Source organism: Erythrolamprus reginae, chromosome 2 (genome assembly GCF_031021105.1).
Source record: "Erythrolamprus reginae isolate rEryReg1 chromosome 2, rEryReg1.hap1, whole genome shotgun sequence".
Classification (NCBI taxonomy): domain Eukaryota; kingdom Metazoa; phylum Chordata; class Lepidosauria; order Squamata; family Dipsadidae; genus Erythrolamprus; species Erythrolamprus reginae.
The window spans coordinates 347,589,489-347,615,822 of record NC_091951.1 but is presented as its reverse complement, the minus strand read 5'-3'; the positions used below and the strand labels follow the sequence as shown (position 1 = coordinate 347,615,822).

The window sequence follows — 26,334 nt, the reverse complement described above, 5'->3', positions numbered from 1 at the left end:
TGGGGTGAAAGCCAAGCCTGTTTTGTGCAGTTGTGCAGCCCGACGCAGACTTAAACACAACTCTCAGAAACCCCCTTAAAGAAAACAGCCGCTTATGGCATCCACTGGTTCTTTTTTAAAGGATCTGTCAGGCTGATTTTTAAAGCCAACCAGTGGCTGTATATCTGTGGGAAACTTTAAGGAAACTGCCAGCATTAGATAAATGGATGCTATTAAAGGTCTAAGTTATGGCAGGCAGAAGGGACCAGCGCATGGCTTTTTTCCTGGTTTATGTCTTTTCTTTCCGACTGCAACACAGTCCTGTGCTTCATTCGGCTCCTTTTATCAAACCCCTGAACACGGCAATCAAGGCTGTCTCAAGTTTGTTTCCTTTATCAGAAGGCGTCCGGTGACTCGGCCTTTATAAACGGCCTCAATCAATTGAGAGAATGTCAATGCAGGAGTTCTGGGTTTTACAGCCTTATCAAAAGAACAATAAAACAACACAGGAATCCTTCCCTTGGTAGTTCATTGATATCCTGCAATATAATGGGGCTTTCCATGGACTACTAGACTCAGCAAATAAACCCTCTCTTGGTCATCAAGTTATTCGACATCCAGATAAAAGCACGAAGAAACCACAGGCCAACTGATGTTCTCTTTGACAAAGATTTAGAGCCAGGCTACATGTTACACTCACTTGTTTACTGCAATTGTTAAATGGCTGTTCAGGGGTATGTATGTATGTATGTATGTATGTATGTATGTATGTATGTATGTATGTATGTATGTAATTAATTAATTTGTTTTGTCCAATACACAATAATACACAATGAAGGTTGTTCTGTCGGGCTCTCTGGTAGAATCCTCCCAAAAATTCACAGGCACAAATTTCAGACACACACACACATTTGAAAATTCAAAAACAATGTTCTTTATAATGAAAATTCACTTAAACTAAGCCCTCTTTTGGTATAGCAAAGAGCACTCGTCTCCAAACAAACTGGTAATTGGTACAAGTCCCTTATCAGTTCTGTGATACTTAGCTTGCAGCTGTGAGGCACTTCACAGTCCTTCTTCTTTCACAAAGTGAAACACACTTTGCTCTGGTTTAGTTTCAAAGCGGGGAAAAATCAGCACACAAAAGGTCAAAGTCAGTAAAGCAGTCACGAAACACAATGATCAGATAATCCTCCACAATGGCCAAACCCACAGGCTGCTATTTATAGCAGCCTCACTAATGACCGCAGCCCCACCCAACCACAGGTGGCCTCATTTTCTTTGATAATAATCTCTCAGTTGTTGTTGCCTATGCATCGCTCTCCGCATGCGTGGCTGTATCATTAGCTCTTGTTCTGAATCCAAGGAGGAGCTAGATGATTGATCTTCTTCTGAGCTGTCTGCCACACTCTCCTCCTCCCTGTCACTCATGTCTTCTTGGTCAGAGGAGCCTTCATCAGCAGATTCCACCAGAGGCAAAACAGGCCTGCAGCATGTGGATGTCTCCTCCACATCCACAGTCCTTGGGGCAGGAGCTGGGCCAGAGCTAACCACAACAAAGGTTATAGAGCATATACTCGAATGAAAGAGAAAGAAGAGAAGAGAAAATATAGGAATAAAACGTATGTATGAGAGAATAGCAGAAAGGATATAGGGATAGAAGAGAAAATATACAGGGGGTGGACAAAGAAATGGAAACAGCTTGCAGCTCTTCCATGGAATCCAGATTTGTGAAGCTCCCTTTGAACAGTTTTTGTGCAAACTGGGTTCTGTATGTGTCTATTGAGCTCTGCAGTGATTTTAGGAGCTGCGGTCTTGCGATCCGCTCTAACAATTCACTTTAGAGTCCGACGGTCTCTCTCAGACAACTTCGACTTTCGACCAGACCTGTGCTTGGCTGTGGACGTTTTCCCTTCTCTTTCAAAAGCAGTCAATACTTTTGAGACATGACCTCTTGAAATGCCAAATATTCGGGCACTTTCTGTTACATTACCACCTGCCATTCGAGTACCAACAATTTGGCTTCTTGGAAAGTTTGAGAGGTCTGCCATTTCTAGAAGGTTATAACCAATTTCCTTCAATTTCTGTAAAAAAAAAAAAGGTAGTTCAAAAAAACATATCAATTAACAGAATTAAAACATTAAAATATGTCAAGTTTGGATTGATTTGAAGTTCAAACTTTATGCCAAAAAGTCAAATGTCTCCATTTTTTGGTCCACCCCTGTATGAGATACAGGAGAGACTATAGGACAGGGGACGGAAAGGAACTCTAGTGCACTTATGCTAAGGGGCAAGTGGGAGCAACATTTAGCAGATATTGCTGGACAACTCCCAGCTACAGCTCTAATCATGGTTATCCTTGGTGACTTTAAGATATCTGAACCTTAACTCCCACAATTTCCCAGCCAGCCTGACTGAGAAATTCTGGGAGTTGACATCTACAAGGCTTAAAGCTTCCAAGATTGGGAATTCCCTGGAGATGTTGAAAGATATTTAGAAAAAAAATATATTCCCTCTAAAACCAGAAATTAAACCAGCTAGGATTCAACAAGGGAGGAGTAGGAGTAGGAGAAGGAATAGGAGTAGGAGAAGGAGGAGAAGGAGAAGGAAGAGGAGGAGGAGGAGGAGGAGGAGGAGGAGGAGGAGAAGAAGGAATAATAATAATAATAATAATAATAATAATAATAATAATGAGGAGGAGGAGGAGGAGGAGGAAGAAGAAGAAGAAGAAGAAGAAGAAGAAGAAGAAGAAGAAGAAGAAGAAGAAGAAGAAGAAGAAGAAGAAGAAGAAGAAGAAGAAATAGGTTTGGGGAAAAATCCATAGTGGTCTTAAAGATTAAAAGAAATTCTTGAAAATATGTGGCAAAATGAAGTTTACACATTTGAAAATAACAAGCCAGATATCTGGATGTAATATTTTAAGCTTTTTGAAAACATTGCTCTGTTTCCTTTAGACACAACGGCTGCAGAATTTACATACTGCAAAGTTCTGTTGCTTGCATTTACCGGTATGTCATGTTTTCTCAACTGACAGTAAAGAAATGGTAACCAACAGGGTTAAATTCAAGGTCAATTAGGAATGCATTTCTTATGGCGATGAATATAACATGACATGGAATTCCTTCACCATCATCTATATGTTTCTCTTGCAAAGACTGTTGGCTTGATTAAAATAATGTATGAGGGAAAGCATGGGTGACTGGCAGATACAATATCAAGGCTGAACTAAAAGAACTCCCTCAATCTTGCTCAGACAGTTTGCAGAAGAAAGATTTCAGAGTATTTTCAAGTACCATTTGGGTATCAGCTTTGATATAGTTAAAAAAAAAAAGCCAATTCTTCAGGTTATGGATCCTGCTTTTTTCAAAACGCACAAGACCGAGGGTCCCCAAACTTGGCAAATTTAAGACTTGTGGATTTCAACTCCCAGAATTCTCCAGCCAGCTATGAGGACAAATAAAGGGAAATATTTCTTTACCCAGAGAGCCGTTTGTTTATGGAATCCACTTCCAGAAGAGATTGTGACAGCTGTCAGCCTGGATAGCTTCAAGGCAGGATTAGATAGATTCATGGATGCCAAGGGTATCGGTGGTTATTGAAATGGATATCCAAGTGCCACCTCTATGTTGGTTGAGACAGGCAGGATTCCCTTGAGTAACATTTGTTGGGGGTCAGGGGAAAGGGAGGGTCTTGCCTTCTCTTTCTGCTCAAGATCCCCATGGACAATTGGTGGGTCACTGTGTAACACAGAATGCTGGACTCGGTGGGCTTTGGCCTGATTCAACAGGGCTCTTCTTATACAGTATTCTTATGTTCTATGGAGGCTGGAGAATTCTGGGAGTTGATGTCTACAAGTCTTAAAATTGCCAAATTTGAAGACTTCTTCACTAGACAGTAGACTGGATTTGTATATTGTATTGTTTGTTGTGAGCCAAGTCCTCGGAGAGGGGTGGCATACAAATCTAATAAATTATTATTATTATTATTATTAAATTATTAAAATTAATTAATATTATTAGACATGCCCATTTTCCTTATTTCCAGCATTGATGTTTGTTTGTTTGTTTTTTGTTTAGATTTTATTGAAATATTTAACAAAGTTTACAAACTTTATATATTATTGTTATTATTATTATTATTGTTGTTGTTGTTGTTATTTATTGGATATACATAATCATAATGTAAAAATAATAGAAGGAAACTCAAAAACAAAACAAAGCCAAGCCAAGCCAAACCAAACCAAACCATTAAAAAAAACCAAAAAAATCATAAGAAAAAAGAAAAAAAGTGGTTTGGTTAAAAACCAAAATGCTTCTTTTGTGCATATGCACTCACTTCCCTCACACACCCATCACATCGCACAAAACACCCAGAAATGAACCTCTGAGTATGCTCAGAAGCCTTTGTGCATGTGCAGAGGAAGATATTTTTCCAAGCCACCAGTGACCGGAGGACAAGTTCGGGAGCATGGACATCTAGTCCAACCTCCCCCACCCAAATAGGAGACCCTACATCAGTGATGGCAAACCTATGGCATGTGTGCCACAGGTGGCACGCGGAGTCACATCGGAAGGCACATGAGACTTTGCCCTGTGTCAGTTCCATCATGGATGTGGGCACTGGCCTGCTGGTTTTCGGCCTTGGAAAAGGCGTTTCACCTTCCTGACACTTTAGGGAAGCTTCCCTAAAGCCCTGGAGGTAAAAAAAATCACCCAATGGGCAAACCGGAAGTTCAGAAAAACGCAGTTCCAGTTTGCCGTTGTGCTGTTTTTTGTTTTCCAGAGGGTTCGGAGAAGCTTCCTGAAGCCCCAGAGTGCAAAAAACCCTGTACAAAGGCAAATTGGAAGTGCATTTTCCTGAACTTCCGGTTTGCAAATTTGGGCATTTTTTTTTCATTTACCAGGCTTCAATAAGGTCTCTGTGCATGCGCGAGGGGCAATGCAGGGATGTATGCATGCATTGGGAGGGCAGGAAGGGGTGTGGGCATGTGCACCCCCACATACCCTTTTGGCACGCAAATGAAAAAAGGTCTGCCATCACTGCCCTACATCATTTCTGACAAATGGGAGTCCAAACTCTTCTTGAAAGATTCCAGGGATTATCGCCCACAACTTACTTACTTACTTACTTGTTTGTTTGTTTGTTTGTTTGTTTGTTCGTTCATTCGTTCATTCGTTCATTTATTTATTTATTTGTTTGTTTATTTATTTCATTTGTATGCCGCCCCTCTCCGAGGACTCGGAGCGGCTTCTAACAGCAGCACAGTCTACAAATCCAATATTAAAAAAACAGAACACATTAAGAAACCCTTATTAAAAAACAATCACACAGCTCAACAGACCATACATAAAGCGGGATATATATACAATCTTTAGGTCTCCTTCAAATTTCCTTATAAAAATATGTTAGATGTATGGTTATATAACTTCTGAAGGCAACTTCTGTTCCATTGCTCTCACTGTCAGAAAATTCTCCTTATTTCCAAATTGAATCTCTCCTTGATCAGTTGTGTTGTGGTTGGCTCTGGGCCAGCTCCTTCAGTGGGGAATTTTGATGTTGATTTATGGGAATCTTTGGTTTATCAGGGACCTGTTGTGTTGCCAGTGGAATCGGACAGTGAAATTGGCTCACAGTCAGGGACAGACAGTGGGGGAGAGGAAACAGATGGGTGCAGCCAGCCCACCAGTCATTGCTCCAATTAGTGAGTCCTCAGAATTGCAGGAGGACCTACTTGTGGATACCCGTGTGCGCAGGCTTATGGCATGAAGAGAACAGTTGCACAGGCATCTCAGAAGATAAGTGAGCACACCTATTCAAGGGGTAAGTTTGTGATAAATACAGGCGTTGGAAAGTGTGGGCTGTGGGCATTTATCCATTTGGGAAAGAGAGACTTCTGAAAGATGATTGCTACAGCATATTTAAGGACTTTTAGTAAATTTTGGGATATTTCATGGTCAAAGAACTCTTGAGAACTTTTGGTGTGTGTGGCTGTGTGAATTTACAGCTGTCTTATCTACTCCTTTGTTTTGGCATGCTTCCGCATCAAAGGAATTTCTGGTGAGAGTAATTTGACTCATCTCGGAGCTTGTGTTTCAAGACTGTTTTATAAACTTGCTTAATTCCTTTTGTCTCTCTGTGTGTTTGAAACTTATTCAGAACTCACTGGGGGCTAATTACCAATAGCCGGGCATAGCAAGTTGACACCAATTGTTTCTTGTCTGGACTTTGGAAGTGCTTTGGAAACTAAGTTGACCCCCTCCTCTCTGTGGTAGCCCCCCAAATATTGGAAGACTGCTATCATGTCTCCCCTGGTCCTTCTCTTCACCAGACTTGCCATGCCCAGTTCTTGCAACCTCTCTTTGTGTGTTTTAGCCTCCAGTCTGTGCTCTTTCTGGAGTCCCAACCATTCTTTTTTATAGATAAGGGAGTGTTTATGCATATGTTTTGGAATGCCCGGTAGTGCAGAACTTCTGGGGGAAAATGCAAGAGGATATTAATAGGAAGTTAAATATACGATGGAAAATTACAAAGGAAATGGCAGTATTAGTTAAAAGGAACGAGATGTGAGAATTTAGAGACATAAAAGAAGCAGTGATAGAAAGCGCTCAGGCAGTATTATTATTATTATTATTATTATTATTATTATTATTATTATTGTTGTTGTTGTTGTTGTTGTTGTTGTTATTGTTATTGTTATTGTTATTGTTATTGTTATTATTATTGTTGTTGTTGTAGACTCGGGGAAGGTAACAACAATGATAAAAACAGCATGTAACAATCCAATACTAAAACAACTAAAAACCCTTATTATAAAACCAAACATACACACAAATATACCATGCATAAATTGTAAAGGCCTAGGGGGAAGGAATATTTCAGTTCCCCCATGCCTGATGGCAGAGGTGGGTTTTAAGAAGCTTACGAAAGGCAAGGAGGTTGGGGGCAATTCTAATCTCTGGGGGGAGCTGGTTCCAGGGGGCCGGGGCTGCCACAGAGAAGGCTCTTCCCCTGGGTCCCACCAAACGACATTGTTTAGTTGACGGGACTCGGAGAAGGCCCACTCTGTGGGACTTAACTGGTCGCTGGGATTCGTGCGGCAGAAGGTGGTCCCAGACATAATCTGGTCCGGTGCCATGAAGGGCTTTATAGGTCATAACCAACACTTTGAATTGTGACCGGAAACTGATCGGCAACCAATGCAGACTGCGGTGTGTTGGTGTAACATGGGCATATTTGGGAAAGCCCATGATTGCTCTCGCAGCTGCATTCTGCAAGATCTGAAGTCTCAGAACACTTTTCAAAGGCAGCCCCATGTAGAGAGCATTACAGTAGTCGAACCTCGAGGTGATGAGGGCATGAGTGACTGTGAGCAGTGACTCCCGGTCCAGATAGGGCCGCAACTGGTGCACCAAGCGAACCTGGGCAAACGCCCCCCTCGCTACAGCTGAAAGATGTTTCTCTAATGTGAGCTGTGGTTTGAGGAGGATGCCCAAGTTGCGGACCCTCTCTGAGGGGGTCAATGACTCCCCCCCCCAGGGTGATGGACGGACAGATAGAATTGTCCCTGGGAGGCAAAACCCACAGCCACTCCATCTTATCAGGGTTGAGTTTGAGTCTGTTGACACCCATCCAGACCCCAACAGCCTCCAGGCACCGGCACATCACTTCCACTGCTTCGTAATAGTTTTAGACTGGAAGGATGCGACAAAATGGACAATACAAAATTGGCATTGGTACATGGTGGATCATATTCAATTTGAGATTATGGATAAGAGGATGAACTCGGCCAATGGAACGGATCTGTGAGAACTGATGGGACAAGATAAGAGCATATACGGTCAGTAGAGTTTGAGACCAAGCTATAAGGAATAAACTGGAATCACTTTATAATATGTGAATAGATATATTGCTCTTGAGTTAAGATGGTATATACAAAATATGCCCCCATTTTGGTGGAGGGGTGCGGATGTTGTCTGGTGGCGGGCACTAATAACTGAGCACTTGTTTTATGTTGTGCGTGTGTTTTATATTACAAAATCAATAAAAATATTTTTTTTTAAAAAAAAATCAACCTCTTTTTTATAGAGTGGTGATCAAAACTGGATGCGATATTGAATCAAAGGTCCACTGATGAATATTAGTAAAAAAGAAAAGAAAATAGAAAATCCCAGCAAGGAATGGAATGAATGAAAGAAGTAGTTTATTCTGGTCTTACACACATGAGACAACATACAGAGCCAACCACAAAAGACATACAAATCCTCTGACACCATGCCTTCTCCCCAAAAATTTCTATTGAATGTACAACATCATTAACAAATTGGCTATTGAGATACAACAGATCTTCAGACATGAATAAGCTCCTTAGGTTGGCATTTTTTATTTAATTTTTTCAATCTCTACTTAGACAAATATTATTTTACATGTTTAATACAGGACAGTATCCTTAACAAATTTCAAGATATTCACATGAAGACCCAAGTACTTTATAAAACAGCAATATCATTTCCCCTTCTTTTATTTTTTTTAAAGGCATGAACATATTCGTTTTACTCCCGTCTAGTTCTCAGTGGGTCGACAACTGGACTTTGCAAGACAAATGCTTATTTGTGTTTTTTTTTTCCTTTTCCTTTTTAGGGAAAAAAGAAAACAAAATAAACTTATTTATAAGTTTTATAATAGGAAAAGAAGTGTTCCTTCCTACCCTGACAGCTGTCAACACCTTTGAAGAGGGGGGGGACAATAAAACGCTACTTTCAAACTACCAAAAGGAGTCATCCAGTTATGACCCACTGGCAAAATGACAAATTGTCACAACCCTATATTATATTTTTCTTTTTTTTAAAAAAAGAAGGAAACAAAGAGATAACAAACAGTGAAGTGATTTTTTTTTTTTAGTCCAGAAGGAACTCATGGTTAAAACTATCAACAGACAGTACAAGGAGATTTGGTACTAGGAGATGCTAGTTAGGTGTCAGGATAGACATTTCCAAACTGTCTAATTGTGGAGACCTTCTGTGTGGACCTCTGGACCTTCTCGAGAATTCTGAAGAAAGCTCCTCACTCTATTTACACGGGCGGCCCTTCAAAGTTTTGGCCCATCTGAACATTGTTAGTCAATGTTAGATTGACCTACAATGTTAGGCATTGAAGGCCCTCTTAAGACTTCTGCCTCACTGCACACCAGGGAGTGTATGTCTGTCATTGAGTTGCATAGCTGTTGCATTTATACTTCTGCAAATGTTAACGTTCTGGTGCAAAAACGAGGTGTGTTTGTTTGTTTGTAGATGTCTCCAAATTTGGAAATTTTCAGAATTGTGGACTTCATCTCCCAGAATTCCTCAGACAGCCATGAAGTCCACGATTCTTAAAGTCCCCAAGTTTGGAGACTCCCCTGTGCTTAAAAAACAAAATGAAACAAACCAGAGATATTTCTCAACTTGAAATCAGATCAACAGTGTGTTGTTAAAATTTGGGAGGATGTGGGCATCAACCCATCTGCAACCCCCATTTACTCATCAACCCCTTCTCAGAGGAGGTAAGGGTCAATGCCTATACAATTGCAGACAAGACTAAATCAAGTTTTAAATATGGTCAAAACAGATTGCTGTTAATAGTAGCCAGCATTCCATGAAGTTTATTCTCCATAATTTATCTTATCAGTGAGGAGTAAGGAACTCCAAAATGCTATTCTAAATTTGCTAGGTCATACTGATATTAATCTTAACGCAACCATTTCTTGAAATCCAATGGGGAGAAAATCCCAACTAATGTGGAATTCTTGGCATGTGCCCTTGATAGAGATATTGCACTAGTTGTAGGACTAAGGATACTGATTTTTAAAATCCATCTTTTCGATTGGAGGTGATTTCCATAAAGACCGCTTAAGAATGCTACCGTCCCTGTCTTTATTTAAACTATTTAGCTCAGTTACTTTTCACTATTCAGCTCAGATAATGAGGGAGGAAAGTCACAATGATAGTTAATGGCCACATAAATTATTATTATTATTATTATTATTATTATTATTATTATTATTATTATTATTATGATGTCTGGAATAGACATTAGAAATGGGTGTGGCTTTGATCACATGATTGTGCCTGTCCTCTTGATATTTAACCTCTTTCCCACCTGCCCACCCCATCCCAAGAAAATAACTCCCCTCTCAGCTACTCAGGAATTAATCCTTTTAGTTTTTCCTCTGAAAGCTTATTTGAAACTTTCTAAATCACCTTTATGGAATTTACAACAGTTAGACCCACATTCATCTTTAACCTAGAAGGACCACCCTGGAGTATGCAGTCTGAGGATTTCAAGCCTTTGACCTACAAATCTTTTAAGATAGAACAAAAAAAAAATTGATTTGAACCCTTCACACACAAGTGTCATTACAAGTGTTATCTTTACATAGAGCATTTCAATAAAAAGCATGTCTGGAAATGCCTTAGAATTTTACAAACACCATTATATCAAACACATCATTCAAAAACCTGGATAAATCACTACCCAAAAAAGAAGAACATTGTGAAAGGCTCCAAGTGGAATTCTTTCAGTCATATTTGTTGCATATTTCATATTCCAGTCTTTTCTGATTTTGCTCTGGCCAGTGATGAATCTAATAAAAGCCATTTATAATCTTTCACCAGAATCTCAATTTTATGATCCATGCTTGATGTGGCTAATCCATTTTCAGTTCCTTAAGTAAGAAGTACTTTGGCTCTCAGGTCAGTTAAAATATGGGTTTGGGTCAGCTGAGTCTCCTTGAAATCCATACGTATGGGACACTAAAGAGCCTCGGTGGTGCAGTAGTTAGAGTGCAGTATTGCAACTTCTGCTGATCACCAGCTGCCAGCAGTTTGGCAGATCGAATCTCAGTAGGCTCAAGGTTGACTCACCCTTCCATCCTTCCCAGGTGGGTAAAATGAGGACCCAGATTGTTGGGGGCAATAGGCTTGCTCTCTGTAAACCACTTAGGGCTATAAAAGCCCTGTGAAGTGGCATATAAGTCTAAATGGTATAATGCTATACTATTGTGTCACTTCTTCTTTTCCTTGTAAGGCTAAAGTAACATCTCAGCACCTAAAATTTCACATAAAGGTTGTGAGGCTAAGAAGACATAGATCAGGGGTGATCAGACTGCACCCTCAAGACTACACATGGTCCACCAAGTCTTCTTTTCCTGGCCTTATGACTAGTGTTGGGCGAACCGAACTTGCAAAGTTTGGGTTCGTGCCGAATTTTGTAGTGTTCGGCATGCCGAACCCGAACTCGAACTTTTAAAAAAGTTTGGGTAAAGTTCGGGTTCAGGTTCAGCGTTCGACTGAACACCACGAAATGCCGCCACCCGGGAGGAAAGTAGGGAATCCCATCATGGGATTTCCCATCTCATTTTGTTTGCGGAGCTGCAAGCAAAAGGAGGTGGGAAATCCCACGAGGGGATTCCGGGGGCGGGGCTTTGACGTCACGGAGACTACTTCATGGCCAGCTGAAACGGGGAGGAAGGAGTCTCCGTGACGTCAAAGCCCCGCCCCTGGAATCCCCTCGTGGGATTTCCCTCTCTCCTCCCGGGCGGCGGCGCTTCACGGTATTCGGCCGAACCTGAACCCGAACCTTACCCAAACTTAACCCAAACTTTACCTGAACTTTTAAAAAAAGTTTTAAAAAGCACTGCTGCTGTTCGGGTTTGGGTAAAGTTCAGATTTGGGTTCGGCGAACTCACCCGAACTTCACGGCAAAGTTTGGGTGAGTTCGCCGAACCCGAACTTCGTGAAGTTTGCCCAACACTACTTATGACCCTGATTGCTGAAAAAAAATGACAGTACAGCCTCCTGCCATTTGCAGATGGGAAACAGGTTAAAAACTGCATTGCAAGACCAAAAATAGACATCTGACCCTTGAAAGCAAAGTCCATCCCTATATTTGAAATGTCGCCCACATGTCGGGGGGATTTGGGTTTCCTTAAAAACTAGGTAGTCCTTGCCACCAAAACATTGTCCATCACTGAATGAATGTACGTTCCTTTTAGCAGCGCTTCATCTAAGGCAGTGTTTCCCAACCTTGGCAACTTGAAGATACAGTGTTTCCTCGATTTTCGTGGGTTCGAACTTCGCAAAAAGTCTATACCACGGTTTTTCAAAAATATTAATTTAAAAAATACTTCACTGTTTTTTCCCCTATACCACAGTTTTTCCTGCCCGATGACGTCATATGTCATCGCTAAACTTTTGTCCGCCTTTAATAAATATTTTTTTAATAAACTTTAATAAATAAACATGGTGAGTAATAAGCTAAATGGTTGCTAAGGGAATGGGAAATTGTAATTTAGGGGTTTAAAGTGTTAAGGGAAGGCTTGTGACACTGTTCATAGCCAAAAATAGTGTATTTACTTCCGCATCTCTACTTCGCGGAAATTCGACTTTCGCCAGTGGTCTCGGAACGCATCCCCCACAAAAGTCGAGGGAACACTGTATTTGGACTTCAACTCCCAGAATTCCCTAGCCAGCAAATGCTGGCTGGGGAATTCTGGGTGTTGAAGTCCAGATATCTTCAAGTTGCCAAGGTTGGGAAACACTGATCTAAGGAACAAGGTTTATGTTTGGGACTTAGGAAAATAGGCCAATTTGCATGTATGTCCCCCTCCTGCATATCTCTGGGATCCCACCATTGCCTTATTCATACTGCTTTTACAACTGCTCTTCTCCAAATAATTCATTAGATGTATCTCTTATAGAATGGTCCGCTTCTCAACTTGAACCTCTGGGTGTCTAAATTTCCAGCTTGATTGTTTCCACTAGAAATTCTTCCAAAGAATATTTCTCTCCAGTAAGATCTAAGAAGGATCCCATCATCAGGACAATTACATTTCATTGATTGCTACCTATATAACTGATTTCACACACCTCAAAAAATATGGGTTGTTTTGTTCTGCCGATGCATTATTCCACATGTTCTGCCAAACACTAGGCCACATCTGTCTCCAAAGCTGATTTTGGAGAACATGCTAAATTTCACTGGAATGAAGAATTATGCCTAGCTCAAATTCCCACCTGCAAGGAATAGGATTGGCCACTGCAATTGTGTTGATGTCTCAGTTTCTAAAATAATTTCTATGTAACCATATAAGTAAATTCCATAGGTGAATAAGCTGGGTACATATTCTTAACCCATGAGTTCGCTTTGCATTGGCCAGTGCGTTCTGGTACGCACCACGTGATGTTCAACCCATCTGATATGGAAAGTGGCCCACCAGGAGCTCACACAATCTGGGTTTCTGTCCTCTCTGTCTAAAAGTAATTAGCCAGGAAGATTCTTAAGGGAAGTAGGAAGAAACTACACATGCTTGGGCTGATGTGATTGGATGGAAGGTAGGTTCCTAAACTTAGTTTCATACCACCCACTCATACCTGTGAAAATAATAATAATGATTGTATGATGCATACATCTTGCATTGATAGGATAGCTCTGACACTGTCCGTCTACTCTAACCTGGCAACTTTAAGACTTGTGGACTTCAACTCTCAGAATTCTCCTGTGCTGGTTGGTGGATTCTGGGAGTTGAAGTCCACAAGTTGCCAAGTTTGAAGACCGCTGATCTAATACGCCCCTCTGATTTTCAAGTCACCCAATGGCACAAATGATATTGGTAGTCCTCGACATAGGACAGATCATTTAGCGGCCGTACTGAAGTTACGACAGCACTGAAAACAAGCGACTTATGAACGTTTTTTACACTTACACCCATTTTAACATCCCCATCGATACTCACATGGTCAAAATTTTCAAGTGGCTCACATTTAGGAGTCTCCTGGAGGTCACAGGATTACCTTTTGCAAACTCCTAACAATGGGGAAGGGAGATTCACTTAACAACTGTATTCATAGCTTAACACCTGCGGCAATTCACTTTAACCACAGCGGCAAGAAAAGTCATAAAGTAGAGCAAAACAAATATCTCACTTAGCAATAGAACTTTGGGGCTCGATTTTTGGTCGTAGTTCGAGGACTCCCTGTATGAATTGCTACAGCAAAACAGCTTATCTACAATGTGAGCTAGCGTGAGGTGTAAAAGCTCACCGCGAGCCCGATTCTGCTAAAAATCCCATATTTACCCAGTGACAATGGCATCGTTTTTAAAAGAATCAGTGCTTGGTGTGTATGTCCTAACTTTTTTCGTCGTTCTTTTTTTTTCTTTTAAATTTTTTAAATTTTTTTTAATGTTTTGTTTTTAGGTATAGCATAATAAAACAAATAGAAACAAGTTTCCGTTTGATCCAGAGCTGTTTCAAAATACACCAGGTAAAAAGAGCAATATCTTATATAACTTTCTACAGTAGGTTCACCTGGTTAGATCTGGGGTGGGGTGTGGGGAGAAATTTGTATTATGCTAGAGGGTGTAAGGAGGAGAGGACAACAGAAATTCTTTAAAAAAAAAAAATCACCATAGGCTATATGTAAAAGCACAAACCCTAACCTCCTAGTAAAATTTACACCACCTGTATTCCCTTCTAAGCCCTTGATGAAACAAAGTGAACAATTTCAAGGGTGGTAGTATAATTGCTGAATGCATTTATCTCAAAAGTCCTTTGTGTAAAGTCTAAAAAAGATTATCACCTCTTAGTTTGAAAAGGAACAAAGTTAGACTGGTAATATGAAATGTTCAAAAATAATCCCAGCTCTTTGTATTAAAGGATAAATGAACCTTTACAGTTTCACAAGGAGAAAAAAATCAAATCAGATCGAAGGATGAACTTCCTTCCCGTCCGCGCCTCTTTCTTGGAGTCCTTTTCCGTTAATTTGCTTCATGGTTTTCGACTTTACAACAATATAAACATACCGAGCATGTATCAAATGAGGCTGTCGTATGATCTAGGTGATAACAATGATTTAAAGTTCCTAATACATTAGGGTTTTTTTTTAAAAAAATCAAAAATAAAACCGGTTTCGATTTGTGGTTACAGCGCTGTGTGTGTGTATCTGTAAAGTGGTGTATTTCTCTCGCAGAATATGCACCTGTGGTACAGGATTGAAGGTTTGATTTTTGCAAAAGAAAAAAGAAAAGAAAAGGGAAAAAAAGAAGAAGAGGAAGAGGAGGACGAGGACGAGGAGGACGAGGAGGAGGAATAAGAAGGCAAGAAAGAGGAAGAGGAAGAAGAAGAGGAGGAAGAGATGGAGGAGGAGGAGGAGGAGGAGGAATAAGAAGACAAGAAAGAGGAAGAGGAAGAAAAGGAGGAGAAAGAGATAGAGGAGGAGGTGGAGGAAGAGGAAGAAAAGGAGAAGAAGGAGGAAGGAGGAGGAGGAGGAGAGGAAGAAGATGAAGAAAAAGAGGAGGAGGAGGAGGAAGAAGAGGAGGAGGAAGAAGAGGAGGAGGAGGAGGAGAAGAGGAGGAGGAAGAGGAAGAGGAGGTGGAAGAAGAAGAAGAACTCAACCAAAATGTCAGTTACCATCTGTTGGCATAGTTCAATCCGGTCTTAACAATAATGATAACAATAAAGTTTTTTCCCCACCCCTCCCCCAAGAGCACAAGCCTGTGATTATACATTGCAAAGAAAGAAAACGAATCCTTGCCTATGGGATTTTCTCTTTGAAAAGGTCCAACCTCCCTCTCCTTGGTTAGCCGTCGCACAGCACGTGCCATTTCGCAATTTGTCTCCTGGGATATTCACAGATTTCCTTCCAATGTTCTCCAGCCGTGCCTTCCGCCGAAGCCCCCAAGGTTAACCGGCCGATGATGTCGTTCCGAGAGCCCCTATCTGAATCCAGTACTAAGAATTCAATGCTGATCTCTTCGAGACCCTCGCAAGGGATGTCAAAGACAAAGAGTTCGTTGAACACCGCATTGGGGGTACATTTCTTGACGTGCGTCTTCTTTTTAGAGATCCGTTTCTTGGCGTGGTAAAGGTTCACTTTGACATAAGGGTCTGAAAGACAAGTGACATGAGATTGGTTTGACTTCAGGTACACTCAGGTAGGCAGAACCAGTAGCAAATTTTGATTATTATTATTTTTCCCTTCTGGACTCTGGACATGTTTTCCTATTTCAGTAAATGAGGTTGAACGTGTATAGTTTTAGAAGAGCTGTGTGTGCATATATTTTATATAGTAGATCAGTGTTTCCCAATCTTGGCGACTTGAAGGTATTTGGACTTCAACTCCCAGAATTCCCCAGCCAGCGAATGCTGGCTGGGGAATTCTGGGAGTTGAAGTCCAGATATCTTCAAGTCGCCAAGGTTGGAAAACACTGTAGTAGATAATGAACACTGCTCAAAAAAATAAAGGGAACACTTAAACAACAGAATATAACCCCAAGTAAATCAAACTTCTGTGAAATCAAACTGTCCACTTAGGAAGCAACACTGACTGACAATCAGTTTCACCTGCTGTTGTGCACATTCAACTTTGTATAGAACAAAGTATTCAATGAGAATAGTTCATCCATTCAGATCTAGGGTGTGTTCTTTGAGTGTTCTCTTTATTTTTCTGAGCAGTATATATTTTTTGTGTGCCTGTGTGTAATATGTAGGTACACATATGGCATATATACATAGAATTAAATAGTATATTTTGGATGTTCAGTAATAGTAAATAGATAGAGAAATTGTATCTCTTTGAGGCAAGGAGAGGCCAGGAACCCTAACCGTAACCCAAACCCTTGACGTGAGTGGCATCAAGTTGGGCACCTTTAAGCCAGTCACATGAACTTTAAGACATAGCCCTGGTCGCATAATCATCAAGGCACACCTACCTGGTCACATGGCTGACAAGCCACACCCCAAAATAACCCATGCCCACAGTGTGATAGTAAAAATTTTGGCAGCCCTTCACTGGACCAGAGGTGTCAAACTCAAGGGGGTCAGATCCAGCCCACAGAGTGTGGGGTCACACTGAATACAGCAAAGGATTGGTCTGTGGTACACCTGCCAGTGAAAACGGAGCTCAGGAGAGCCACACACAGCCATAGCTCCATTTTTCACTGCAAGAGGGTAGTAGGGGGCTGTGGCAGTAGAAAACAGAGCTCGGGAGGCTGTTTTCCCAGGTAGAGCACTCATACAATCAGAGCCCCCCCCCGAGTCCACGGAGAGGGGCAGCATACAAATCCAATAAATAATTAAGTAAGTAAATAAGTAGGTAGGTAGGTAGGTAGGTAAGTAAGTAAATAAATAAGTAAATAAGTAAGTAAGTAGGTAAGTAAGTAAGTAAGTAAGTAAGTAAGTAAGTAAGTAAATAAATAAATAAATAAATAAATAAATAAATAAATAAATAAATAAATAAATAAATAATAACCTCATGCTGGCTACGCCTATCCTGGACACACATACACGCACACAAACACACACACAGACATGCTGAGGTCAAACACAACCAGTGAAGGGCTACCAAAATTTTTACACTGTGGGCGTGGCTTATGCAGGACGCCCTGCATTTCATTTCAACATATTTCAGTGAAAATTGGGTGCTCTGGGGTGGAGCTCCATTTTTGATACCCCACTGCATTCCCCCCTATCCAGGCAGTAGCCCACCCCTGAACTCAACTCTGATACAGCCCTCCATGAAATCTATTGATATGTTTTAAAACTGACTTTTAATTGGTGCTTTTTATTGTAAGCGCCAAGAGTCCAAGTGGAGTTGCCCAGCATATAAATTTTACAAGTAAATAAATAACATTTTGACTGCCAAAAATGAGATAAATTCAGAGATTGGAACTTTCACCTGTCTTCTCTTCCATAGCCTCTTCCGTACAGGACTCCAAGTCTTTATCAACAGATAACAGTTAAAAGCATAACAGAGTTGGAAGGGACCTTGGAGCTCTTCTAGAGCAGGGGTCTCCAACCTTGGCAACTTTAAGACTTGTGGACGTCAACTCCAATTCTGGGAGTTGATTTCCACAAGTCTTAATATTGCCGAGGTTAGAGACTCCTGTTCTAGAGTCCAACCCTGTACTATTTCAGACAAATGATTGTACAAACTCTTCTTTAAAAACCTCCAGTGTTGGAGCGCCCACAACTTATAGCATTTATAGCAATAGCATTTAGACTTATATACTACTTCACAGTGCTTTATAGAACTCTTTAAGTGGTTTACAGAGGGTAAGCATATTGACCCCATCCATCTGGGTCCTCATTTCACCGACCTTGGAAAGATGGAAGGAAGGACTGCACTCCAACCACTGCACCATCGAGGCTCTCTTGCCTTCTGGAGGCAATTTCTTGGCCCAAGGAAAAATAGGCATTGTTATTCTACAGAGCAGCCTCTCTGAACCCTTTTCACCATGAAGGAACCCTTGAAATCATGTTCAGGTCTCTGAAACTCATGCATTAAAATGATTATATTGAGTCATGGCTAGTGATGGGCGAACCCAATGGTGTTCGGGTTCGGCGAGTTCAGACAAACTTCACGCAAAGTTCGGCCGAACCCGAACTCCGAACGGTCCATGTAAAATTTTTTTTTTAATTTTTACGTGAAAAGACCTCCCTTTGCTTGTGGCACCGCTGCAGCGTCCTTTCATGTAAAAATAAAAATAAATAAAAATAAAAAATCCATAAAAATAAAAAACAATGGGATTCCGGGGGCGGAGCTTTGACGTCACGTATACCGGCAGGTTGCTAAGCATGCCAAGGTGATCTGCATGGTTGCTAAGCATGCCAAGGTAACTGAATTTAAACATGCCTGGGGTAAACATATATCCATTGTAAGATAAAATACAGAAAATAGTATAAGGGCAGACTAGATGGACCATGAGGTCTTTTTCTGCCGTCAGACTTCTATGTTTCTATGTTTCTATCACTTCCTGGATTCCATCCTCCCTCCATTATTCTAGTTCCGCCCCCGGAATCCTGGGAAGTGATCACTTTGGTGTGCTTAGCAACTTGCCAGTATACGTGATGTCAAAGCTCTGCACCCGGAATCCCTTCGTAGGATTCCCCAGCTCCTTTTGTGCCCCCCTCCCAGCCTCCCAACCGGGTGACAGCTCCCCGGTGTTCGCCTTCCTCCGCCGCCACCGGCACCCGGCTCCTCCTCCTCTTCTCAGCAGATGACAGCCGGGCGGTGGCGCTTCGCGTTGCTTGGCACGAACGCCAAACCGGAGCACAATTTTTTTTAAAAAATTTGGGTTCAGGTTCGGCATGCCGAACACTGCAAAAGTCGGTACGGACCCGAATTGTGCAGGTTCGGTTCGCCCAATACTAGTCATGGCACGCAAACATTCCCATCAGGGGCAAGAAGCAATGGATGGAAACCAAGGAGAGAATCAACCTAAAGAAGAAATTTCCTGAGAGTTAGAATCAGTAGAACAGCTTGCTTTCAGAAGTTATGGGTACTCTGACACTGGAGGCTTTCAAGAAGAGACTGCACAACCATTTTTCAGAAATGGTATAGGGCCATGATGGCGAACCAATGGCACACATGATCCAAGTGGCATCCAGAGCCATATATGCTGGCATGTGAGCCATTGCCCTAGCTCAGCTCCAGTACTCATGCACAATGGCCAGTTGATTTTTGGCTCACATTGAGGCTCTGAGAGAGTGTTTTTGTCCTCCGGAGGGCCTCCATGTGGTCCAGGGGGCATTTTTGCCCTCCCCAGGCTCCAAGAAAACCTCTGGAGCCTGGGGAGGGTGAAAAATGGGCTTACTGGGCCCACCAGAAGTAGGGAAATGGAGGAGCAGAGGGGATTGTGCTGGTATATGGTATATGTCTCCTGATCACTGGTATATGTCTCCTGATTCAGCAGAGTTGGACTAGAAGACTTCCAAGATCTCTTCCAACTCTGTTACTCTGTTATCCCGTTGACTAACATTGCATGGCATTCAAAGTTCAAAAATCCTAATCTCTAAGTTTTCACAGAAGCTCAGATGAGAAAGGATGCAACAGACCAGTGATGACGAATCTATGGCATGGGTGCCCTATCTGCTGGCACGCGAGCTGTTGTCCTAGTTCAGCTCCAATGTGCATCTGTGTGCTACACAGCTGATTTTTGGTTCACACAAAGGCTCTGGGAGGGTGTTTTTGGCTTCCCAAGAGCCTCCAGGGAGGATGGGAAGTGTTTTTACCTTCCCCCCTGGCTCCAGGGAAGTCTTTGGCTGGGTAATTCTGGGAGTTGAAGTCCACCCATCTTTGAACCGCCAAGGTTGAGAAACACTGCTCTAGAGGACCTTTGGGGGGGGGTTACTGTTTTCGCCATCCCCAGGCATTGAATTATGGCTGTGGGCACTTGCACATGCACTATAACGCACGCACATGCTCTTTTGGCACCCAAGGGAAAAAGGTTTTCCATCACTGAGCTAGGGCAATGGCTCACGTATCGGCAGATATGACTCCGTGCCATAAGTTCGCCATAACGGCCCAATAACATCTCGAGGATATTTGGCAATTCTCATATTTCCTGGTTCTGAATGGTTATTGCTAATAACTCTGGAAATGAGAGCAAACGGGCAAAGCCAACATAGAACAATAATGAACCATTTCAAAGGTGCGTGGATTTAAAGTATCTTTATGAAGGATAAGTCAGAATTAAACTCTATGGGTAGGTAGCACCACTTAGTTCCACTTCAATAAAAGATGATGAATGTTGCATGTGTTGATATTATTCCTCAAACATGTCCGGAGCGCATGATCTAGAACAGCTTTCATAATTCATGTCACATTTTATCTTCTCCCACACACCGATAAAATATTGTTGCGTTCACACTTAACCTGGTTTTAGTGTGAATTTATCTTTCTGGGAATTAGAGTAGGCTTATACTGTAACTCCACCAAAAAGAAATTCATAAATCTGTCCCTTTCAAAAACAGCTCTGAAACACTTTAAAAAAAAAAACCCAAAAAACCAAGGATAGTTTCCAGCTATAGAAAATCATTTAGTTCCCTGTAATTTGTAAATTTCTATGTTGAAAGTGTCCCCAACTTCTCCAGCTGAGAATCCATCAATGTCATTGCATGTGGTCTCCCTTGCAAATTACCTGATAATCCTGAAACATCAGCCTTAGGTAGATGCCTCGCCTTTAAAACAACCACCGTGAGAGTATTTGTTGTAGACTGATAACAAAGTGAGATCAGCAATTCACCACGTCCAGAAGATTTCTGCAGAATTAAAAAGATAGGTTTGTTGAGTTGTAATGCTTAGAGCTACTGCAAGTTTGGGGATAGAGATGGACAGATTTGCAATTTTCTGATTCGTAAACTAATTTTACCATGAGAAACAAAATATTTCTAGTTACACCACTTTATCCAGGGTCCCGCTGCAGCCTTAGGGGAGAAGAACTTTTTTTAAAAAGATGGACATTTTTTAAAGGCACCGGGACATGGGACAAATCATCAAAACATAGTACTGTCCCTCCAAAAGCCTGATGTCTGGTCATCTTAGTCTATTCAAATAATGGGACTTAATCAACTGAAAAAAAGAGTCCAAGCACCTATTTGAAAACTTATCTTATTATTTATTTATTTATTTATTAGATTTGTATGCCGGGGTGGCTCACAACAATAATCAAAAACAATATAACATGGCAACAAATCTAATATCAAAAGAGAACAATATATAAAACCCTGACAATTTAAAACCCATGCAACACACACATACCAAAAACATAAAATATAAAAGTCTGGGGGAGATGTCTCAATTCCCCCATGCCTGGCGATATAGGGGGGGGGTCTTGAGTAATTTGCGAAAGACAAGGAGGGTGGGAGCCGTTCTAATCTCCGGGGGGAGTTGATTCCAGAGGCCACCACAGAGAAGGCTCTTCCTCTGGGTCCCGCCAGATGACATTGCTTAGTCGACGGGATCCGGAGAAGGCCAACTCTGTGGGACCATATCGGCCGCTGGGTTTCTTGGTCAGTAAGCCACTCCCACCCAGTCATATAACCTTAAGCAACTACCTGGTCACATGATTGTTAAGCCACTCCCACCTGGTCACATGGCTGGCAAGCCACTCTTACCCAGTCACATGACCATCAAACCGCATCCACAAAATAAGCTACAGCCACAGTGTGGCAGTAAAAACTTTGGCAGCCCATCCCTGCCCAAAAGGCAAGTGAGCCTCACCATGTCCCTCTAAATTGGCTACTCAGACGAGCGCAGCGTGTCTTTCTCTCAATCGCCAGTGTTGGCCATAACTTCTATTGCTGCTGCTTGGGGGCTGAGAGCAGTGGTAACAGTGGCAGCAGCAACACCACTCCAGGAAGGCAAATATGGTAAATGATTTAGCTTTACTAGATAAATGGTCTAAGCAATGGAAACTGCAGTTTAATGTTTCCAAATGTAAAATAATGCACTTGGGGAAAAGGAATCCTCAATCTGAGTATTGTATTGGCAGTTCCGTGTTAGCAAAAACTTCAGAAGAGAAGGATTTAGGGGTAGTGATTTCTGACAGTCTCCAAATGGGTGATCAGTATGGTCGGGCGGTAGGAAAAGCAAGTAGGATGCTTGGCTGCATAGCTAGAGGTATAACAAGCAGGAAGAGGGAGATTGTGATCCCCTTATATAGAGCGCTGGTGAGACCACATTTGGAATACTGTGTTCAGTTCTGGAGACCTCACCTACAAAAAGATATTGACAAAATTGAACGGGTCCAAAGATGGGCTACAAGAATGGTGGAAGGTCTTAATCATAAAACGTATCAGGAAAGACTTAATGAACTCAATCTGTATAGTCTGGAGGACATAATCGAAACATTTAAATATCTTAAAGGGTTAAATAAGGTTCAGGAGGGAAGTGTTTTTAATAGGAAAGTGAACACAAGAACAAGGGGACACAATCTGAAGTTAGTTGAGGGAAAGATCAAAAGCAACGTGAGAAAATATTATTTTATTGAAAGAGTAGTAGATCCTTGGAACAAACTTCCAGCAGACGTAGTAGATAAATCTACAGTAACTGAATTTAAACATGCCTGGGATAAACATATATCCATCCTAAGATAAAATACAGAAAATAGTATAAGGACAGACTAGATGGACCATGAGGTATTTTTCTGCCGTCAGTCTTCTATGTTTCTAAGTGGATGTCCCAGGGCTTCTGCAAATGTGCACTGCGTTAGACTGCTGACGCTCCAGCATGACATCAGGATGGGCAGAATAGGGCCAGAGCTCAGGCACCACAGACTAGAGAAGGGGGCAAGAGGGTGGAAGGCGGTATTTAGGAGCAGCAGCAGCAGGTGGCCGAAAGCAATGCGCTTGCTCCAGCATTGCCCGCAATCCTCCTCTGGTGCAGACATGTGACCTAGCGGATGTGCAGCCCTGAGACACCTGCTTGCAGGGTGAGCGAGCGGCAACCAGGGGATCAGTTTTGGGGCATGGCCAGCCAGCCATGGCTACTGGTTCGGGGAACCACTGGTGGCCGCTGCTACCTGTATGACCGAACTTGTCTGAACCAGTAGCATTTCACCCCTGCTCTGTCTATCTGCCTGCCTGCCTGTCTTGTCTGTTTGTCATACCTTCTGTGTCTATCATTGATTATATATTATTATCTACAGTATATTCCTCTGTCTGTCTGTCTCTTTCTTTCCTTCTTTTTTTCTTTTTCTATTTCTCTATTTATTTATTTATTTATTTATTTATTTATTTCTCTCTCTCTCTTGGGCAGGGGGTTGAACTTTATGACCTGTAAGGTCCCTTTCAACTCTAATAATAAATAAAATTTAGGAAATAGCATAAGGGCAGACTAGATGGACCACGAGGTCTTTTTCTGCCATCAATATTCTATGTTTATATGTTTATATGGGTATCTTGCTTAAGTAGGGGGTTGGACTAGAAGACCTCCAACATCTTTTCCAGCTCTATTCTGGTAATATTCTGCTTTCTATTCTGAAAATATTCTCTATCCTACTCTCTTATTCTGCTCTTCTGTTGTCTCGAAAAAATGGAACGATAACTTCAAACCCTCCAATGCAGAATAAAACGTTGGAACCAATCTCTCCAAAGGTTGTCACAAATAATAGTCGATAAATTAACATGTCAATGAACCCAAGGAAATACCAGATACAAATCAGATTTTACAGAAAACAATATGGTCACCTTGTGGGAACAAAATATATAAGCCGGGAAATATAAGCCAAACAAGCTTCATGTCTTCAGGTCAGAAATGGATTAAAAGCCATAAAGCACTCTTGATGGGAATATTGTTTGCTACACATCGAAGCAATTTGATTTGATGCTTGATCTTTTGAAAGCAATTATCCCAAAGTCAATATACTGGCAGATCCTCAAGTCGGGATATTGGTTATCTGAGCTTTGAAACATGTATTAGATTTGGGATTTTTAATAGGAAATGGGCTGCCACTTAAAAATGAAGATATTTCCAAACTGATTTGCAACCTGATATCAAAGATATTGATCTGGTCATAAACCATGTAAAATTCAGTGGGGCAAAGAAAATATTTAGAATTGGAGCCAGAATGCCTGATGATAATAATAAAAACCGATGCCTGCATTATAAAAGCTGCTTATTTCATTGGCCAACTGAAGTTTAATGGACTACTGGGAATTTGTGGTAGGGAATTGGCAGATTCTATGGATTTTATCCATGGCAATAATAGGTAATATTCAAAGCCATTACAAAGTTTTTGTCATTTGATTTACTGGAAGGCAAAATATGCTGTGCTTGGTGATTGATTGACTGATGACAATATTTGTAGCTCGGGGTTGACCTGTGGGATGCTTGGTGCTTACTGAGCTTAGTTGTTTTCTTCCTAATGTTACCCATCAAAGTAACATAGAAACATAGAAGTCTGACGGCAGAAAAAGACCTCATGGTCCATCTAGTCTGCCCTTATACTATTTTCTGTATTTTATCTTGTTGTGGTTTGCTCTGGCCCAGCTCCTGCCACAAGGACTGTGGATGTGGGGGAGACATCCACATGCTGCAGGCCTGTTTTGCTCCTGGTGGAGTCTGCTGATGAAGGCTCCTCTGACCAAGAAGACATGAGTGACAGGGAGGAGGAGAGTGTGGCAGACAGCTCAGAAGGAGATCAATTATCTAGCTCCTCCTTGTGTGTGTCTGAAATTGTATCTGTGCGTTTTTGGGAGGATTCTACCAGAGAGCTCGACAGAACATATCTTAGGGTGGATATATGTTTATACCAGGCATGTTTAAATTCAGTTACTGTGGATTTATTTACCACGTCTGCTGGAAGTTTGTTCCAAGGATCTACCACTCTTTCAGTAAAATAATATTTTCTCATGTTGCTTTTGATCTTTATCAGTTTGATCTTTAACATTATCAGTGTTACAAGTGGGGGGGGGCTACTGGGGGGCACAGTGAGGTAGCGGAAATGGAGCTCCACCCCAGAGTACCCAATTTGCACTGAAAGATGTTGAAAGAAAATGCAGGGCGTCCACAGTGTGGTAGTAAAAAAATTGGTAGCTCTTCACTGGTTACAAGGGTGTGGGGTTTGCTCTCATTTATATATTAGTTTATATAGTCCACTTTATATTGATGAAGACAATGTATCAATACTAATTTTTGCCCAATAACATTTTTGGCAGGCCAAATAACTGAATTCAAAGCATTTTGGCTAGTATAAATAATGATTTAGTAGAAAATAAACTTCAGCAACTCCAGTAGCAGGATAGTTTGAAATATTTCTGTCCAGATATTTTGTCATGGTCAGACCATTTTCTACTGCGGCTTGACTTCCTGGCTCCAATCCTTCCCCGCAGGGAGGTGGAACCAATTAAGTTGTTCCGCCCCAGGCGCCTGATGGATCCAGAAGGTTTTCAGAAGGCACTTGGGGTTCTTCCAGATACACTCATCCATAGTTCGGCAGAGTCTCTGGCTGAGGCCTGGAACAAGGCTGCAGCGGAGGCTCTTGACCGAATTGTGCTGCTGCGACCTCTCTGTGGCACTAGACCCCATAGAGCTCCATGATTCAATGAGAAGCTCCGGGAGTTGAAATGCCGGAAGAGACGTCTAGAGAAGCGATGGAGGAAGAGTAAGTCCGAATCCGATCGAACACTTGTAAGAGCTCATATTAAGACTTACAAAGTGGCGTTCAAGGCGGCAAAATGCGCGTATCATGCCGCCTTGATTGCATCAGCGGAATCCCGCCCGGCCGCTCTGTTTAGGGAAACCCTCTCCCTTCTTAACCAGGGGGGAGTTGGGGAGTCCTTGCAGAGTAGTGCCGAGGATTGTAACACGTTTTTCGCTGATAAAATCGCTCGGATCCGAGTGGACCTCAACTCCAATTGTAAAACAGAGTCGACTGGCAATGAGTCAGTCGAGGTGACTTGGGCTAAACGTCTTTGTCCATCTGTCTGGGGGGAGTTTGACTTGGTGACACCTGATGAAGTGGACAAGGCCATTGGAGCTTTGAGTTCCGCCACCTGTCTACTGGATCCGTGTCCCTCTTGGTTGGTTTCGGCCAGTCGAG

At 41.8% G+C, this 26,334-nt stretch overlaps 1 protein-coding gene across 1 annotated transcript in view; it reads right to left on the bottom strand.

Annotated features, from left to right (window-relative positions):
• Nucleotides 1-15,590: 15,590 nt before the first annotated feature.
• The window catches only part of SYT4 (synaptotagmin 4), a 28,185-nt gene continuing 17,441 nt past the window's right edge, over nucleotides 15,591-26,334 (bottom strand). The window contains exons 3-4 of the mRNA XM_070736431.1: nucleotides 20,932-21,052; nucleotides 15,591-15,898 (exon numbers count right to left, since the gene is read on the bottom strand). Of these exons, the coding sequence (XP_070592532.1) occupies nucleotides 15,591-15,898; nucleotides 20,932-21,052 (429 nt within the window). The remainder of the gene's footprint in view (nucleotides 15,899-20,931; nucleotides 21,053-26,334) is intronic.